Here is a 20,074-nt window from a genome sequence, read left to right on the forward strand (position 1 = left end):
CGATTATGCAATTGATGAAATACGTAGTGTTATAATGGAAGTAAAATAATGGTACAAAACGCCACAGTCCTTCGTTCGGACCTTGTTTCTGCTCCAGTTCAAAGTCGTATCACGCGGCAATAGTCTTTGGTGGGTCGGGAGATCGTTTCAGTTTATTTGATGTTCCTGAGTGAAAACATATCTGTCAATTCCTCCCACCTCGAATTTAGGCCGTACCATTGTCGGCTTGTTTGTCTGCATCACTCACTGCATAATCAATCGTCTCGTTCTCGCCATAGGTGAAGGACGCGCCCAGGTGACTGGTCTCGTGCTCCACTGGGATGTGCGTGTGAGTGAGCGTGGACTCTGTTTGCCTTGCGATGGGGAGGAATGTTGCCACCTTAGGATGGTGTTCACCAGGAAAACTTGGTAATATGTCGACATCCCTGGCGGCATCTACACAAGGTTGAATTGCTGAGTCACAGGTCTACCACTTTAGAGAATTTGCCGATTTCCGGGGCGACGCACATGAGATCAAAATATTTCGGGAGCATTCGTTTGGTGCTTTTAAAGTCATGGATGCCCACTAAAGTGCGAGTGTACCTTGTTGAGCCCACGTCTAGTTGTGTACCACAAATGGCTGGGATTAAAAATTCATAGCTGAATTTTGCGACGAAAATATTGAAGGATAGCTCCGTGTCACAATTTAACACGCAGTTAAAGAAACCGGAAAATGGGTTATGCCTTCGGTTTGAGACCTAGGGTGCTCGAAAGTAAGGGTAATGAGTCTCGGGTGGACTACATGTCATAGACGGATGTCAGTGGCATTCGCGCAAGCTAGACAATCTGACTTGTGGCTCGTAGCATGTATAAATCTGTCAATAAAGCAGAAGGCGACATTTTTCCAATAGAAGCACCCGCCGACTAGCCAAGGATCTGTGTATCCCTAGCATCCAGGGGTTGGGGTGTAAGGTAGATGTGCATTGCGATTCATTCCTTCTGTATCGTGGTCCCAGTGAAACAATCTGGACGACGTGTATGTGAAGTAATGCAAACATAAGTAGTATGGGATGATTGCTTGCAGCCCGCGGACAGCTCACTGCTCGTTTCACCCTGGTTGGGGCGTATAGGGTAGGCGGAATCCCGGGAATTCGAGGCTATCGGACCCTGACTGAAATGTGTGCCAGGCAGTGTTAGAGGATCCATTTTTTATGGTTGCGAGATATGGTCTGTCGAACAGATGGCGGAGGGTGTCCTCGGTTTTGTTTGTCACCAGTTTCTCAGGAGCATTGCTGGTGATGGATGATGTCAACAAATTCGTAACAAGGGAGATTGAGAAGCGAGTGTTCGGGGAAAATCAAGTGACATCAATGGCTGTTGTTCGACCATGTGCCACGCACGCCGAAACCTCGTCTACCGCGACCAATATTTATCTCTTTGTTTCCTTCAGATTGGAGCAAACAGTGAAGTGGATGATGTATCACTTGCCAAAGGTTGTGAAAAACGCTACGAAGACGTTGAGGGCCGTTTGTGCGGTCCGCTTTTCAGGATTAGGCCCCTGTGACCTGCTTTTGACCGGAGACTGATAATAATGGCGGCTAGTCGATTGCGGTGGCGTTCTTGCTCTGTTTCCTTTCAGATTGATTGAGCGCCCAGAGATATAGGCACCTCAATATCTGATCAGAAGGCACTAGGTCTTCCCTCCTTGATGATGATGAGGATGATGATGATGATGATGACTTGAACAACAATGGGCTTGTCTTTACTTTGGGACTGATGCACAGTGAAATCTATGGAGACAGTGGACTTCCTCTCCTTCAGCATCCAACTGACGAAGCCGGACAACCCGCTGATGTTTTCCCGCATGACATCCAATTGAATTTCCATCTAATTGGTGGCTTGCTTTACTCAGATTTCGGAAACTACGCCTACTAGATAAACCCCATCATCATCGACAGCATGACGTCAGTGTTCATTACCAATGCTTCACTGCCGTACAACCATGATTTATTTGAAAGCCTTATTGTGAAGAAAAGAGTAAAGGTGGATGGGGAAGGGACTTAATGCTAGCTTACCACAATCATTCCGAGGTACCTACACCTCCAGACATTCACTTAGGCAATCTGGATAGAAACTGAACAAGAACGCCACTGTTATCGGTTAGCAACCATATCTTGTAGTATCTCCAACCAGGCACTGAGGATCACGCGGTCCCCATCCTGGGAGGCGAACAGCACCGACAGCACACAAGCGTTTTGTAATCTCCTTCGTACTCCCCTGCCAAGTCAAGGGTTGGCCGCCTCTCTGTTTACGTTATAAGTGTCTGAAATTAGCAAGCAAGGAGAAACCAGCAGTGTGTTTGAGGTTTCGAACAATCGTCCCATACTACTCGCATCACATTTGCAAACCTTCAATGAGCACCTTCGAAGCGGAATCTTGATGTAACCCATTAGCTACGTCATGCGGAGAAATATTAATAAGTTATTGGCCATGGGGGTCTCCCTGGATTCACCAGTTCCAGGAATTTTTATGCCAATGAGCTCCAAAATAAAAGCGGGTTCATTAGGAAGGATTTGCGTGACGTGGATTAAACTAGGAATGTCACACACACAAGGAGTTCAACTGGTAGGAGCAGAACTCGAAAATATGAACTCAAATGGCTTAGAAACAGTGATGCCACGAGTCTTGATCGGTATACAAGTTAGTGAATAATAAGCTTTCAAGGGCGGTCCCTAGGATTAATGTCCAGGGAAGTGCAGCGACCAACAGCATGTAAAAGTACAGTGGCCATCGGTCAAAGAACTGGAATCCCTTAGTTGCCATGCCACCCGAAAGGAGCACGAGAGCTAAGATTTACCCAATCCTAGACAGGAGTAGTCGAGATACAGATGTTTGGTTTGAACCATAGACCTCCCGGTCAGTAGTTCCACGCCGGTTTTTGTTTTTATGTTATGGCCGTGGGACTCGGCCTGTTCTAGTAGTGGAACTGAGACATATTCAGGTGTCCTACAAACCTTGTCTCTGAACCGTAGCCTTTGTGGGTTGGTGTCGTTGAATCCGTAACGAAGCACTTAGAAAGCAAGTGTTCGTTTGAGCAGCGGAGGCTTTCACCGAAGAACGTGCCCAGCGTTGGTTAAGCCATGTATTGCGCATCCCGAGCCGTCGTTCGCCAAAGAGGGTGCTGTTTTTCCTGCCCAATTTAGAGTGGCGGAAACAGGAAGGCGGGTAACTCTTGACCTAGCGGAGAGGTATGTAAGAGGGTTGTGAAAAGTCTGGGTACTGTCGATGCCACCCTCTTCCAGGGTGGGTATCGCATGACCCCCGCTGCGCCTGGTTGGAGGCGCTTCAAGACATGGCCTCTAACCGATGTCGTCGTCAGTGGACGAGATTGTGAGAGCTACGTTAAGTATGCGATTCTAACGTCTACGAGTGCCTGAATGAGTGTCTGACGTTGCAATCACCTTGGAATGCTTGGTGTTGGGCTATACCTAAGTACCTCTCGTGTTTTTCTCCTTTGCGATGAATTCCCATCAATTAAATTATGGGAGTACGGCAGGAAAGCTTCGCCGTTGTACTCGGATGTTATATTGTCCATAACTATGGTGGATCCTATCATGCGTTCCGAAAAAAACAGCAACTAGGATGGAGAAAATTTTTATCGGTACTTGCCACTTCGGTCGGAGAGATGTTCGGATATGGTGATTCTGGCAGATGATATGAAGGTTCAGACTGGCTGCGGAGGAATCCTATCTCGCCGGCCGATTCTAGATAGACGTCCGCCGCACAGATAATGACTTCAGTTGTTCTGGATATCATTTTCTAGCCAGTACAAACTGTCGGCACAAACGCTCACCGTGTGTTATCCGGAGGCTATAGGCTGCAAACCAGCCGTGGACTCAGTTGGACCATGTAGTGTTCAACTACCGATGGCACTGACCACTATGCCGTCAATCGTATCAGTTCGCTTTCCCTCAAGAATATGGCAGGTGGTGCAAGTTTACTAAGTTCACTACCCGAAAAGTGTCTCTGTAGGCCAACAATATTTAGTCGATTTGGCCTAAAAGCTTTCGGAACCAAATCCAGATGATGGTAATGGTTTGGACGACAAATGGAAGAGGTGAAAGGAGCTCTGCTCAACGTTTTTGACACTCTCAGAGATCGCTTACTCACATGACCTCGTTGCGGTCAACGGCCTCCACTAGTGCTTGGAAAATTATACCTTAAGCTAACGGCCATGGTGGCGCGCGCGGGCCCCTCGCTAAGTCCCCAATAATAAATAACAAATACAGCCGTAAGACGTTCGGCGTCTAGCTGACATATCTTCCGGAGGTAGCACAATGACTGAGATACTGTCAAGGTGGCTCAATTAGTTAGAGCGCAAATTTACTGACCGGAAGATCCGTGGTTCGAACCCGACCTCTGCCTCTCTACTTCCCCTGTCTAGGCTTGGGCAACCTGGCAGTATCTCAGTCCTCGTGCTTCCTTCGGGTTGCATGGCAGCTAGGCACCGAAAGGGTGTTACGGCTGAGCGACGTTTTACCCGCGCCACTACTGTCGACGACCGGACAGTGGCCGTCTTATTCTGAAAGCTGCTCCTGACTCTTGGCGCTCAGAAAATGCTGCAGTGTCTGCTGATGAGGACCATCCACTCTAAATTCGTTTATTTTAAAGTATCCGTATTCCTCCTCCCGTGGACACGTATGGGTCTCCAGCAAGCTTCATCCTTAACTCACCACATCCATTGGTGTCAGGTAAGGGTATCCTCTATGGTCTTGCATTTTCAACTCCGTAATTGATGTGCCACTTTAGTCTTCATCTGACTCTAACATCTCGATGACCCAAGTGCACTGACAGCCGTTGGGTACACCGACGCTATTGGTCTTATAGACCATTCTAAATAACCTTAATAGTTCTACTGTATTTTAAAATGTTTCACACATACACTGTGTAAGGTTCTACTGCAAGGCTAGTTAGGATTAAACCAATGCATCATGCACTCAGATGAACAAATCGATTTGGCTCATCCACGCTCCGGCGTATTGATGAATCGCTTCCCTACTCGGAAGGATGAGGCTGCGTTTGCCAACGTCCGGAATTTGTGGATCGACGTGGTGTCTGCTTGGTTGCCAGCTGCAGAGTGAAGACTGCTGTGATTTGATGTACCTTCATGGATTAGAGACGTAGCCGCTGTATGCAGATCTCCGTACATTGATAGCATTGACATCAGTGCTCAACACCAATGCTTCACTGCTGTACGACCATGATTTATTCGAAGGCCTTATTGTAAAAAAAGAATAAATGTGGACGGGCAAGGGACTTGTTGCTAGCTTATTACAATCATTCCGAGGTGCATAGACCTCCCGACATTCACTCAGGCAATCTGGATAGAAACTGATAACAAGACCGCCACTCATATCGTGTGGCAGCCATATCTTGTAGTGTATCCAACCAGGCGCAGTTGGGATCACCCTGAAAGGCTAGTAGCACCGACAGCACCCAAGCGTTTCGTAATCTCCTTCATACCCTTCTGTCAAGTCAAGGATTGGCCACCTCTGCTTACTCCACTCTGAGTTGGGCATGGAAAACAGCACTCTCTTCGGCAAACGATGGTTCGGCATACGCAACATGTCCCAACCAACGCAGCTTCTGGTACTGGACACATTCTTCAATGGTAGTACCCTTTGCACAACCGAAAACCCGCTTTTTAATCGATTCGCCGACACCAACCAACGTACAGATTTCTGTGTTTGACGATCGGAGTCTCCGGAGCGTGAGTCCAATGGGAACATCGGATCACTAGTAGCTAGATAGGCCTAATGGCCATAAAAGCATCCCTCGATAGATCCATTGACCACACCATAGATAACGTTGGCTAAGCCGTGCTCTTCGTATGCCGCACGACCGTTCGTGTTTCCAATTCCTGTTCGCTCAGTCTTATCTCGGTTGGGGGAGATTCATAGGCGGTCCATTCATAACTTGGTAACGAACCTTGAAGGCCCCTACTAGTCAACTTAGTCGCGTTGGTAACTGCTGTCTTCCCAGATGAGACCATCGGAACCAGACGGATGAATGGTTGGTGACCATGACGGATATTACTGTCAAACGGCCAATCGCCGTCCTGCATTAGAGCTACTGTCTTCAATACGTAAGCTTCTCACTGCATGCCATGCCGGAGAAACAAAACTACTTGAAGTCAATGAAGTGATTGGGCCGTCAACAACATGTGGCTGTCATTTTCCTATCCGCTATCCTCAGCAAACGAAACTGTAGCAGTTGGAACCGCTGTGCTTTGGCGCACGGTTTGTGGCTACATAGCCGAACTAAACAACTCAGATGACATAAAAAAACAGACTACGCGCGTAGGGTCCCGAACAAGTTAGAGAAGTTAGCTTGTAGAAAAGTGGGATTGGATGTAGTCATAATCTCTGAGACCTGGCTCAGCACTTGAGATAATTAGACAGACCGTCTTCTAGACAGCACAGATTGCCATGGTATAGATAAAGGAGGATCCCAGAATAGTTGGAATACTTGCACCACCCAAAGAAGCCGGGTGAATCCCTATGCCCCAAACATCCAAGAACTAGAACGCTGGATGGAACTATTCACTTCTCTTTGCTGCCTCAAGTATCCCTTCTGTGGCACTGATCCCTGGTTTTTCCGTCTGCAAAGAACAGGTGGTTAATTAATGTTGAACTACCCTTGGTCCTATGTACCGGGACAGTTTGTCTAAAACAGTTTTTTGCATTGCACCATTACTATTTCGTAAGTTGCCAGAGGTTCCAAATTCGTTTTGAAACGTGCATGATAGCAAGCTTTGGCCTTGCGTGGCTTCGCCTTAGTCGAGGTTAATTAAGCATAGTGCCCGTGGTGCTCTCCATGGTCCACATCCATTTATGGGTGTTTCCTGTTTTCCAGTTTTAGGCTTTCTAACTGTGAGCGACACCTGTGTGCCACATACGCTTTGTGAACCGTCTGTCTGGTTTTTTGGCGTGAACTGAGGGCTCTTAAATAGATCTGTAGGGATATTTAGGGTCGGCCAATTCAACTGTGATTCATCCGCCAAGTCACACTCGTTCATCAGTTCTTTTTGGAACACGACCTCATCCAGATTGATCCGATAGTGGCTTGGATGGGTCGCCTGACATTCCAGAGTCGTCATCCGACGCAATTGGAAGGGAAAACAACCTGCCCGTGCTTAAGTGCAAAATTAGTTTGAATGTGCTCGGTTCATTGCTCATTTCTATCGTTTTCAGGCACTATGGCGTCTTTGGGTTCTCTGGCTTCGTCATTTTTCGCAGTCGTCCAGGGTCAACGGTCAGCTTTTCAGCATAAAGAAATTCGCCTACTCTTTCTAACGCTTCACATGGCGTTGCGGAACAGCTAAGCTAGATAATCTTAAACCACGTACACATTTACCTACTGACGGACCGTACCTGGAATTAGGTTAAATTCGGTGCTACAACGCAGCATTGCGTAGCAATTCCCTCGGTCTCTGCCAATCCTTGGTCGGCAGGAGCACCTTCTGGGTCATTTTTAAAAATATACAATCCAGGGAATGGCATGTGGCAAATGGGCCCTTATTCTATCTGATACAATACGATTTTTTGTAGTATGGTTAGTAAGTTTTAGTCGTATGTTACTTGGAGCAACTTACTCCTGCTGGTCGAAACGTTCCTATCGCATAACAACGCCCCCTCTGTTTTTACCCTCAATTTTGAGACTATCCAATGGTGTTTTCGTACTGCTAAATGTCGGGCAATTCAGTTCCGCCAAGTAGTCAAGTCGATCGTTGCGTAAAAAACTCGAATTAGTGAACCTCTAGTTGTAAATGCCTGCCAGCCAGAAACTAATGTAAGCGGGTTCTTATCCAGCATATACTTGAGATTGCTGGATGTGTCTTATCGGGCGAGTCGGATTTCTGAAGTTTTAGTTTGCATGTTGATATATTCCTATTGGTTTCTGAACTTTTTTACGTCTTACTGGACCCTTCAGTGATATGGATCCAGCTTCTATCTTCGAGGATGCTCTAAAAGGGCTAACCACGAAAGATTTCAATGACGCAGAGACCCCAAAGATCGATGCAAAACAAGAACAGTCGTCAGTTGCAGATTCCAAAATTCCTGTTGTCCTGGAGGGTCACGCAAACGTAAATGTCTATCCCAAAAGAAGCCCTTTGGTCACGAACTCCCCTCTATCTAACACCCTATCTCCTGCTCCTACATCTGTTGCTACTGTTTGTCCTGAAGGTGACATAATCCTAAATGCCCTCATCAATGCCGGAATCGCACCATCCTCTCTGAGTTCTTCTGGAATCGCCGGTTCGTCGAAGTCGGACTCAGCAAAACAGCTTGTATCAACCCCCACACCCAATGTAAAAATATTAAGCACAAAAGGATCCACGGTTTTCAAAATCGTCCCCAAATCCCACCTCAGTTCGGAACTCTTAGGGCAACAACCTCAGCTGAGAATGGCTAGTCAGTTGTTAAGGAGATCTCCTCCCAGAAATGGAAGCGTCGCTTCTGTTGGTGTCCCCAGAGCCCCCAATATCATCCGAAAGAGACCCCAGCCCTTTGCAGACACACTGACACAATCCCCGGCGAAGCTTCTTAAAACCGCCAGTAGTCTTTCTGAGTTGGATGCTCAACGCCTGCGAACATCTGATGCTCTTCTTCCCATTGTATCTACTGCCCCAACAAACCTAAATTGGCTTGAAGGATCACAAGTTCCCAGGGCTCCCGTGTCAACCCGCAGTCTGCAACCATCTAATGTTCCGGCGAATATAATCAAACCATATATGTTCAAAGTGAGTTCGTGGGTGAATTTTTCCTTAGCTTGTGCTGTCAAACCTTGGTCTCAATTCTAAAAACAGCACCATGCAACCATTAAATCCTGAATGAATATCTCCCACTGCAGTTTTTCACAGAGGATAATCAGTGGTATCGTCCACTTGACTTGGTCCCCAGTTCGGGACACCAGTGAATTTCATGGAACCTGCCCCACATAGTATCACCATCATTATCAGCTACAATAAACACGTACTTGTCGTACAGTCGTTATAGCTGACATTTCCGTTCATTGACGATTTGGGGAGGTGGCGTAGGTAGCTGCGCATTTGAGGCGGAAGGTGACATAATTGATGCGTAAACACAGGGCTGTCAGTGGACTTTTAAGTTGGGAGCTATGCACCAAAGGTGATAGCTTGGATGCGCGAGCGCCACTGAAGGCGCGTCTCGGGTGGTCCATCCAAGGAGTCGAATTTAGTACTGTTGTTGAGGGCTACACAAGTTTACTATCCCCATTCTCCTGGTATTGTTGGCTTAGTTCAAAAGCGCCATTTTTATGAAAATTATAGTATGTTTTTTACTTCTATTCAAACAGCGGGATGACGACCTTGACGAAGATGAGGACCTAGCACAGGCAGAGACTTATGCAGACTATGTACCCACGAAACGTGAGTCTTTTCTTCTTAGTTCCACCTGCGCACGCCTTAAATCACCATTTGTGGTGATATGTGTGGAGCGCTACACTGATCATGGCAACCCAGGACCGCGGGAGTCAAGTTTCTCCAATACGGTAGTTCACTGCCTTACATTTAACGTGCATAGATGACGCTGGTTTGCACAAAGTTGTCCTTTCTGGGATGAACGCCAAATTCATATGTAACTCATCAAGACTTCGTTTAGGTGGATGCCCAGGGTCGTTACCGTCTTTTTCTGCATACGAGAGGTACTACGAGAGGTATTAGGAACCCCAGTAGAATCAAAATGACCTATCAGTTGGTCATTTGCGTGAATGGTAAAAGTACCAACATTCGAACGAATTCGTTCACTTATGTCCCCCTAGCTGCATACGAGCATCCGTCATGAAAAACACCAAATGAATGTGCGTAGCAGTGAACCGTACTTTGGATGTTCCATCTAGCTCCGTTTTCCGCTGGAAGTGACAGATCGGGTTAGTGTTTCCGGCCCTTTTCCTTCTCATAGAACTGTACACAATACCACGTACCTTTATCAACACAAGTGTCAGTTTTTACCAACTGGATATGAATGTGGTACTTAACTTGAGTTCCGATGCTGCAGACTGCCTAGGCTCTCCAATTTGTCTCCGGGTAATGAATTGGAGACTAGTCATACCCTTTTGGACTATTATTTTCTAACGACTTCTCCAGTTCTCGTCCTACGACAATTTACCTTTTTTACGACATTTCTTTAGCGAAGATGACCTCAGCCAAACTTTACTTACGTAGAGACTATCTCCCTGCAAGTGACATGCAGCATTAGTCAGTATTTTTATCGTGCTCCCGTAGTATCACGAGTATTCCTAGTGCTCAGGACTGTCATGCACGCCAACAGGAGGCGCCCATTATGTATGTTAAAGCAACTGCTATGCGACACTCCATTCAGTCACCACAAACAAGATGCTTACACGCGCACTCTCGTTCTCAAAGGTATGGATTCTGGTTCGCCCTGGTGCTACACAAAGATATTAGCGAAAATATGATTTTGGAACGGGGCTGTTAATAGTCAGAGATTAAAGGTAAAATGTGAACCATTAAGTCCACTAAACGCGCATTGGTGTGAAGATTTGTGTCGGCTTGTGCTAAATAGTATATCAAAATGACTATACCACGCTTAAGGGCTAGTATTGAAAGCCATTCTTTTGGGCACCGGACTTTCACTAGCTACGAGATCATGCTGGTCAGAGTATTGGAAAACCAGTCAGATAATGTTCCAAAAGCCGTCCCATCAAAGTGATTAATTTTTCTATTTAATTGTTTGCTCCTCATGATTGGCTCACACAATGCTTTAGTCTAATCCTTGGTTTTGTCACGGCACACGAGGTGTTACTCAATCATGTACGTTTCACTTCTGTTCCAATGTGTGCGCTTTCTGCTTTTGACCTATTATTCTCTTCCCGTTTCCGTTCTTTTTCTCTTGATTTACTTGAAAAATGATAACCATCTTTGACTTCTGACTACTGAATTTGATAACTAGTGCGTTTATCGGTTCGGGTATGTATATCTAACTGTAGCGTACCCAATCCCAAACCAATAGGTTGTCCTTTATACCCATTCCACGAAAGGTGCTCACTCCAGATTCGGTTTTCATTATGCTATCTATTTCAGTTAAACTCGGCTCCAAGCATCCAGATCCTGTCGTCGAATCAAGTTCATTGTCCAGTGTGTCGCCCCCGGACATACACTACCGACTGCTTCTGCCTGACGAAGTTATCGATCGTGGTTGTTTGTCAGCGTTGCAGCTCGAGGCTGTGATGTATGCTTGTCAGCGGCACGAATGTATCCTTCCAAATGGTCAACGAGCTGGTTTCTTAATAGGTGAGTTTTTGCTGGGTATTGACTGTAGACTTGTACATTAATCCCGATAATGACGTAATAATCTTGGGCCACTCGCCACGTCCAGTGTGTGCAAGCTCAGCAATAACCTCCCCCACCCGGGCCCATTTTACTGCGTTTCGCGGCTTACCCTTGGGTGATCATTCTTTACGTTCTTTACGGTCCCCGATTGACATGGAGACATCATCTCTAACGACGTTCAAGAAACTTAGACCTGGATATTCTGGAAGCCTATTTTTCCTTTGAATTAAAGTACAGCTTAACTTGGTTGAAAACTGTACCTGGTGACAGCTACGGAACATGCCAGTTTCAAGCTCTGGATAAATAACTGCCACAGTCGGTTAACCCTGATGTAATCCCCTATGACTTAAGTGCCAGACTTCGTTTCTTAGTCGTTAATCTACCTTTGTTGGCACTCGCTTCCACAGGTCCCTGGTGCACGCCGTATAACATCATATCGATCATGTTCTGAACACCTCTTAATTCTTTGCTAAGGGCTGCATAGAGACTTGTTTTCGGATTGGCCTTTAGTTTCTTGGGCATGGGTCTAGCTTTTTTGTTTCCGTTTTCTCAAAGGTGACGGTGCTGGTGTTGGGAAGGGACGCACAATTGCAGGGATTCTATATGAGAATTACCTGCGACACCGCAAAAAAGCAATTTGGCTTTCAGTTTCCAATGACCTCAGGGTTGATGCTGAACGGGATCTTCGTGATGTCGGACTCGGCAGAATCAAAGTCCATTCTTTGAACAAAGTGAGTAATGTGTTAGCTAATGTTTTAATGGAATAACCGCAAAACTGTGTCATTCAGATCCATCAAGTTCATACTGATGGGATGAATTACATTCCAGCTCTGTGGCTTTCCGAGACTATTTGCGTCTTGCCGCTAATGGCTTCGAATCAAAAGGGTGCAATATTGTTGGAGTACAGCATTAGTGTACCAATGTCCGTCATAGTTCATCGTTTGTCGGTACACTGATGACCTGGCAAGATTGTCCCCTAATAAACTTCCGCATGTATGCCTGCTTTATCTAACCGAAATATCTAATTTGCGCGTAAACCTTGACTTGTATTTTAATTTACGGTGATAGTACACTCAAAAGGCTGGCAAATTCCTCCAGGACTAGGTGGCCAAGTTTTGTACTCGTTATGAATAATCATAATAGATCACTTTAAATTCTCCTAAACGCTGACAACATGGAATGTCGTATGAAATGTTTTGTAGCTCTGAGTCCCTCAGTACAGTGCAATAGTGGGTTCACTGTGATCCACTACCTCGCAAGTGCAGTTCACCATTGTCTTTTGCTTCATTGAGGCCATTCTGAAATAAAATTCAAATGGCATACCTCGCATAAAGTAGAAGTCTTTCCTTCGTTTAGAGGAGGAAATTTGTGACGAATGGTAGACGTAGGTGATGGTAGAAAATGTGTGCTCTGGTTTGCGAAATCCAACAACTGTAGGGCCTCTTTCTTAAGTCGCTCGAAGATATAGGTTGATGTCGGTGTGCTCAGCCAATGGGTCGAGATGGCTCAGTGGTTAGAGCACGAAGTTACTGCCTGCATGGTCCGTGGTTCGAACCCGACTTCTGCATCTTGACTTCCCCTGTCTAGGCTTGAGCAACCTTGCACCGAAAGGGTGTTACAGTTGGACGGTTTTTTATTCTTATTTTCCGCTCAGCCAATGCTAACATCGCGAACGCTGTATGGCTGTTTATTCATATTTTCCGCTCAGCCAATGCTAACATCGCGAACGCTGTATGGCTGTTTGGCGTGCCTGTAGTCAGGCAAAAGACTACTACCCTCTGCGCAGAAAGGTAGCAAAAACTGTATGCCCATTTGAGACCTGCACAGCGTTCACAGTGATGTGAGCGGACGTCATTTATGCGTTTTCGTGTGGATGTTTTTGGGTCCGCTTGCTTTCAGGATCCCTGAACCAAGAGTATCCTACCAGGATCATCTTGGAATTGTGCTGGGATCGCAGTCCATCAATTGCCATGGAGTATATCGGTTTGTGCAAAGTCCTTATCATGAGTACTCGAGAACCCGAAAATGCCACATACGGTGAGAGTAGGCTCAATTTAAGTGCAGAGTGAATTATATCGGTGACCAAAGGACTGACCATGCACTCTTCGGCTGTGGTCAGTTAATCTAGATCCAGTAAACAGAATCTCGATATGGTCTCATCTGTTGTATCGCGTCTCTCAGCGTCACTTTTCGCCTTATGACTCCGTGCAGCACGGATTCGAGAGAAGCATGTGGGATTTCTGCCGGATGGGGGTTTCGTTGACCACATCTTCACGGTCCATCAAGTGCTAGAACAACGCCGCACGTATAAGCGACCCACGATTTTGTTGTTGGATTTCCTAAGTGCATTTGACGCCGTTGGCCGATTACTTCTCTCGAACTCCTGCTCAGCAATGGTTGGTGAAAGTAGGAGATTCTCTGAATTCTCATTAGCTCTGTAACAGCCTTTCTACAGAAATGATGTCCACTCCGTTTCCTTTCATCTTGTGATCAATGCGATAAGAGGACGTATACTGGAAAGTCTTCAAAATATCGGTGTTTGGATAATGACCGCACTGTTGTCGACTTGGAATACGCAGACCACATTGTTCTTATCTTCGAAAAAGAGAAGGCACTCGTGTTTTTCAATAAACTGGTCAGGATCATCTCATCCTTTCTGCCTTGCAGAATGCAGTTTTTCTGGATACGCCACTTGCAATCCAAGGAAAAGCATTGTACATTTCGTGGTAGTTGTATTGGCTTCGACTACATCGTGGTAGACAAGGTCTTTGCATGGATCTCTAAGACTCGAATAAAGTTTGCCAACTTATGTCACTAGTGGCATACCTCTGAGTCTCAAAGGACGTGTATATCAGGCTGTAGTACTGGTTGTCTTGTATGTTTTTTGAGACGTGTTCTGTGCCAGTAGCAGAACCGAGGAATCCTGTCTTCGATAACTACTGTGTCATGTCAATGGCTCGTTTCCGCAACGAGACAGGTCGAAAGCGAGTGTTCGATTGTGCAAGAGGGACCTCAGTTGAAGAACGTCTCCAGCTCAGGAATCTGGAATGGGTCGGTCATGTATTCTGTACGCCACGAGAGTTCTCTCGTGCGCAGTTCAGGTTGGCATACTGTGACCTGCAGCGACTGTCAAAAGTCTGAGTACTGTCCGTACAAACAGCTTTCTGGGATGGGTTATGCGTGAGTTTACCCCAACTGGACTAGAGGCACTACGAGATACGGTCGCTAATTGACATTAGTGGATTTCTTGCCGGTTTATCTGGACGAGTATCTGTGGGCGTATACAATTCGGGATACTTGTAGTAGTGTAGCATCAGGTCCCAATTTTTACATCATGGTTGCACGGTAATGTTGAACACTGATGCTGAACTGTCAATGACAATGAAAAACTGTCTGTGGCCAATTGGAAATCAGGAATTACATGGTTGTCTGGACCGTTTGGAATCAATGTTTCCTCCGTCGAGAGGGTAGTAGTAAATTTGGGGAGCAATGTGGATTATTTTCTGACATCGTAAACGGCAAGCTTAATATCGGAAACTTTCAAGTCAACATAACACAGTGAATCAAGCCTAAATGCACAACGGCTTCGGCGTCACGTGATTGACTTTGTTCAAAGCAATCGACCGGTTGTTGATTGGAAAAGACTCGTTTGCATGCTGTGCACACTACGCAGATGTTGCCCGGCTATTTTTGACCTACTGGACTGGTTTAAACGTTGCTCCAGAGAACAAGTCAACTTCAGCGTGGCGTCAGAAACAACAATACTGAAGGTCTCGCTCTTTAGCATTGTGATGGTGTTCTGGACTTAGAAACAACTGAGTGGTTTACGGATCTTGTTAAATAGTTTATAGTCCCACAGCCGCATCCGTCGCGAATGTATTGCGAATGTATCTCTGTTTTTAAGCTGAGGTACGCCTCTTGTCATTTCCTCACATCGTTTGTGGAGAATATAGCTTGCATCACATTTCAAACCAACGCCGACGGTTCTCGAATTCCTTTGTGGTCGGATCAATTAGATTAGGAAGTCATTGAAACAGGAAGTTATTGATGTTATATTGGGATGTGATTCAGACGATTTTGCTGCTCGTAAGTAGTAACGAAGCCGTAGCACCCTTTCGGTGCCCAGCTGCCATGTTACCCGAAGGAAGCGCGAGGGCTGAGATACGGCCAGGTTGCCCAAGCCTAGACAGAAGCAGCCGATATGCAGATGTTGGGTTGAACTACTGACTTTTGGTCAGTGTGTTCGCATCCCAATTACTCAACTGTCTCGAGCCTGCACTTACGTTCGTGTGTTTGGATGAGCCTCACGTCAGTATGTGGTTGCAATCATTTTCCCACAATGTACAGTTGGTGTACTTTTGGTAAGCGATTGATATTTGTCCCGGTATTGCGACCAGGGACAAAATTCTTTATATTGGCAGGGCTGTGAGGGATTTCGTCAACCCGCAGTTTCTATGGCTTCAATGCTTTGCGGCTTTTCGCACTGCTCTAGAGTGCAGAAACTTGGTCCCTGGGAGCATGTATTAGAATCAGTGTCTCCAATCCATTGCTTTCATGCGATGTGATTACCCGGTTATCAACACGGCTGTAAGTGAGATTGTCTTCGTAAGGATGAAGCCACACCCGATAGATGGACTGATGGCATCACAGGTTCTGTTGTACTCGGTCACGTGCTTTGGATGCAAAAGAAACGCCTGTTCCAGGGTATCCTACTCGTTCAACAAAGGATTGCATGGAAACAGTCCATGGGAGGTCAGACTAGGACCTGAGAGCAAAGCATAAGATCCTGTAAAACAACCAAGACCATCTTGACGATGGCGGTCTCCGCAGGTAGGTCTTCTGGGATGGGTTGTATCGGCGCTCGGAGTCCCTCACAGATATGGGCCAGTCATCTGTCTGATGGATTTCGTATGTCCGAACTATGGTTTTCATTGAATGGCGCTCTCCTACTCGTACCAGCGTCAAAACATGCCCACAATCAATCTGTCCTCATCACTATGGTACCTCGGGTTGTTCTCTGTCATGCGGCGCGTTCCTAACAATTCTCCCTTCCTCACTAAATAAAACGGCCATCCTTGCAACTGTTCTATCACCTGAACATAGTTTTTGGCCAACGATGGTGTTACACCGGCGTTGAGCGTTGCCTTGTTCATACTTGGATGGCACAAAATTCTGGCGACAAATTTTGTCGTTCCGAACATACCATTATAAGCAGTTTTTGTATGCACCAGTCTTTTTTGGGCAGTCGTTCTTTTTCCGTAATTTACCCGAACACCTGGTTGGTCCGTTATCCAAATTTACCTGGGTCCGTTTAAAATTAGGCCATCTAGTTATCATCCGCTACCAACCTTTTCATGGGCTGCGTAACCGCGGTCAAGCTAATCAAGCTAGCGGTTTAATGCATTGCTTATAGAAAGAGCGCCAGCCACCAGAGGAATGGCCTTAGAACAGAGTGCGAAAAACACAGGAATACCACTCTTACTGCGACCGCGTCAAAAGTCCCCTTGTCATCATTATGCGAAGAGCAGTAAATCCATGAAAATCAAACAAGGTTCCGTTCAGGTCATGGATGCATCAACTATGCCTTCACCCTTCGACAAATAATTTCACGTCTCGAGACTTACAGATGACCAACAATAATCGTCTCCTTTGATTTGAACGCAGCGTTTGACTCCGTCGATCGCTCTGTGTTTTGACGCTGCCTTGCTAATTAAAACATCCCCAATATGAAATGTGATACAATTACATAAGTGACAAGGCTGTCTTCCCTTGCCTGTCCCCTTCAACTTCGTCATTGATATGCTGCATCAAATTCCTCCCTGCCTCTGAAACTTCGGGAGTCTAAGCGCTCCCGGGACGTTCGCTCACAGACATTGGGTGTGCAGACGGCATTGCTATCCTTGGTTCAGATCCTTAAAAAATTCAAACAATTTTAAATAATCTAAACAACTGCCGCATGTTTTGGCGTGCACTTTACGCCTGCAAAGTGTAAAGTGCTGCTGTAAGACTGGGTTGGATCAAATCCAAACCTTATGCTTACAGACGGGATAATCGACGTGGTATATAAATTTGTTTACCTGGACAGTTGTATAAGATCCAGTGGACTGATTGGTGATGAGATTACTTCTCTAACCGGGAAGACCAGGTCAGCTTTTGCCAACCACCGACATTTATGGTGCTGACGTGACGTCAGTTTGTCTGTCAAGAGCAAAGTTTACACTGCATCGGCGCAATCCTTACTGCCTTACGGATCAGAGACGTAGCCTTTAGACGCACAGGACATACGGGATGTCAGTGTTTGATCATTAATGTCTCCGAGGCTTTGGTCAGGTCTGGTGGGAACATCGGATTACTAATGCTGAGGTACACCAGATGTTTATAGGAGGAAGAAACTCTCCCACGATAGATTAATTACTCACGCTTCATGGGCTGCGTTGGTTGCGACATGTACTCCGTATGCCACAAGACCGTCTGCCTCACAGAGCTCTTTGCGCCAAACCCTGTGCTCAGTGGGAGCGACCGAGAGGTGGACAGTGTATGACCTGGCAATGAATCCAGTAAATTTAGTCTGATCGACAGCTGGTGTCTCCCAGGATAGGGACCCCGGCGCTCATGAATCAAGGGCATCGCTCTCGATGCGCAGCTACCCAATTTCTGAACAAACTGGCTTGGCCATATGCCCCAACTCTCCCGTTTTCCGGTGATGGAAATTGTAGCTGGAACCAATGTGCCTATGGTATAGGGTTTATAGCCGATAAATTGATTGATTCCCGAGTGTCTTAGCAATCAGGCTGTCTGCGCGACGATTGGGACAACTGGTTTCACTGGATTGGCTGATCCACAAAAAAAACCGTTCAGCTGTAGCGCCCTTTCGGTGCCTAGCTGCCATGCCACCCGAAGGAAGCACGAGGGCTGGGATAGTGCCAGGTTGCCCAAGCCTAGACAGAGGAAGTCGAGAGGCGGAGGTGGGATTCGAACCACGGACCTTCCGGTCAGTAAATTCGCGCTCTTACCATTTGGGCCGTCTCGTCCACAACTATTGATCGAAAAGGCTGCTCAAGCACATTCATTCCATGTGTTCATTGACCTTGCTTCATCGTGGCCTGTTCGTTTCGCTCCAGTGTCTTGTAATCCAGTGGAAGTATAGTCGCATCGATACAGTCTGCTTGGTTTTCAACAGACAGTGTGCGGGGATATCACAGAGTAGACACCTCATATGTATGAAGACCGCAAACTCCCTGAGACTATACTGAGGATTTCTCATGAGCTTATGAATGGAATTACTCTGGTTAGGGAACCAGATTGAATGCATGATAACTCGAGTCTGCTATGTAAGCCTTTAGTTCAAACTAGTCGAAGACGGATGGTCGAGTTTTATCATTTTGGTTAGGTCTGTATGCAGATGTTTGATAATATTTTTAGACTCCGGTTCTTGAATTTTCGACCGTATCCTTATCACCGGTTTCACTATAGCTATCCTCCCTGATTTTTCCATCCTTTTCGATCAGTTCAAATACGCCCGTATTTCCGGAAAAGCCAACGGCCGTGTGAAGAAGGGTGTCATCTTTTCCACGTACTCCTCCCTCATTGGTGAAAGCCAAGGTAGTGCTAAGGCAAAGTACAAAACACGTCTGAAACAACTGGTCCACTGGTGCGGGAAGAAATTTGATGGACTAGTGAGTTTTTGTTCACAATGTAACTATACCCATACGTGGGAGCTCCATTTAAAACTTGCCACATGAATAACGGCGTGGTACAACTACGAGTGCAGGCGGTGTCTTGATCGAGTGATCTGTTGTTTCATTGCTTGCAAGATGGCACCCGATTAAGTAGCCAAGCGGTGGTTTTCTCTATGTGGTAACTGCTTTTGGTTTTTTCCACTATACGCGGTTGTGGCATTTACGGAGTGAGTTCCCAGGTCTCTGTAGTAACAGCGGAGACAAATTTACCGCTGTCACCGGTTATAATTTTAATAGTAGAGAATGAACGTAAATTTTTCATGAAGATTCAAACTAAAACGTTAACTAATAACCGGTTTGCCCCGCCGGTGATCATTGTATTACAGTTTCATCAACGAAAGATGAAACCGCCTCGGGTTGTTTAAGGTTTTCGCATCCTGAACTCTACGGTTGAGACAATAAACTACATGATAAGGGTTCTTCTGACTAAGATTCTGTAAACTGACTCATGCCCGTAGGTGTGGTTCTGGGTAATGTGTGCCAATCAGTGGTATAAACCGCCGAAACGCATCGTACTTTTGCCTTAAATCATACTGGCTGAGTGATTTCCTGTTAAAAAAAAAGGACACTCTTCTATAACGGCTTCCAAAATATCGAACACATTTCATCGGACTACGAATAAGGCTCAACAGCGGCAGTGAAATTTCTCAACAAATTTTGGACCCTATGCCATTCTTACTGTGAAGTTACCGCTGAAGATGTGACCCACTAGGAGCAAAGACGATATGGAACAAGTTGATCACCATGTGGCCTACAGAGTCCATCATGGCGATTTGTGCAGATCTAGCATACGTTTGTGGGCAGCTGCTATTTGAGGCTACTCCTAAAGCAACTCATCCGGACTCAGGTGACAGTCACTGAAAATATACTCAGCGGGAGTTATGAATAACCGCTCTTGCGATCAACACGCACAGCCATACGGTCGCATGATAATATAGTGTTTATGTAAAGAGAATAAAGGGACAAACTGAAAGTACTGGAT

At 46.0% G+C, this 20,074-nt stretch overlaps 1 protein-coding gene across 1 annotated transcript in view; it reads left to right on the top strand.

Moving 5' to 3' along the window:
• Positions 1-289: 289 nt before the first annotated feature.
• Positions 290-20,074, top strand: part of T265_04800 (hypothetical protein) — a gene marked incomplete at both ends in the record, with an annotated part of 34,515 nt that continues 14,730 nt past the window's right edge. Inside the window, 6 exons of the mRNA XM_009169638.1 lie at positions 290-328; positions 7,972-8,782; positions 9,358-9,430; positions 11,105-11,314; positions 11,909-12,084; positions 18,862-19,029. Coding sequence (XP_009167902.1) covers positions 321-328; positions 7,972-8,782; positions 9,358-9,430; positions 11,105-11,314; positions 11,909-12,084; positions 18,862-19,029 — 1,446 coding nt within the window. The remainder of the gene's footprint in view (positions 329-7,971; positions 8,783-9,357; positions 9,431-11,104; positions 11,315-11,908; positions 12,085-18,861; positions 19,030-20,074) is intronic.

This window comes from Opisthorchis viverrini (genome assembly GCF_000715545.1).
Source record: "Opisthorchis viverrini unplaced genomic scaffold opera_v5_83, whole genome shotgun sequence".
Classification (NCBI taxonomy): domain Eukaryota; kingdom Metazoa; phylum Platyhelminthes; class Trematoda; order Opisthorchiida; family Opisthorchiidae; genus Opisthorchis; species Opisthorchis viverrini.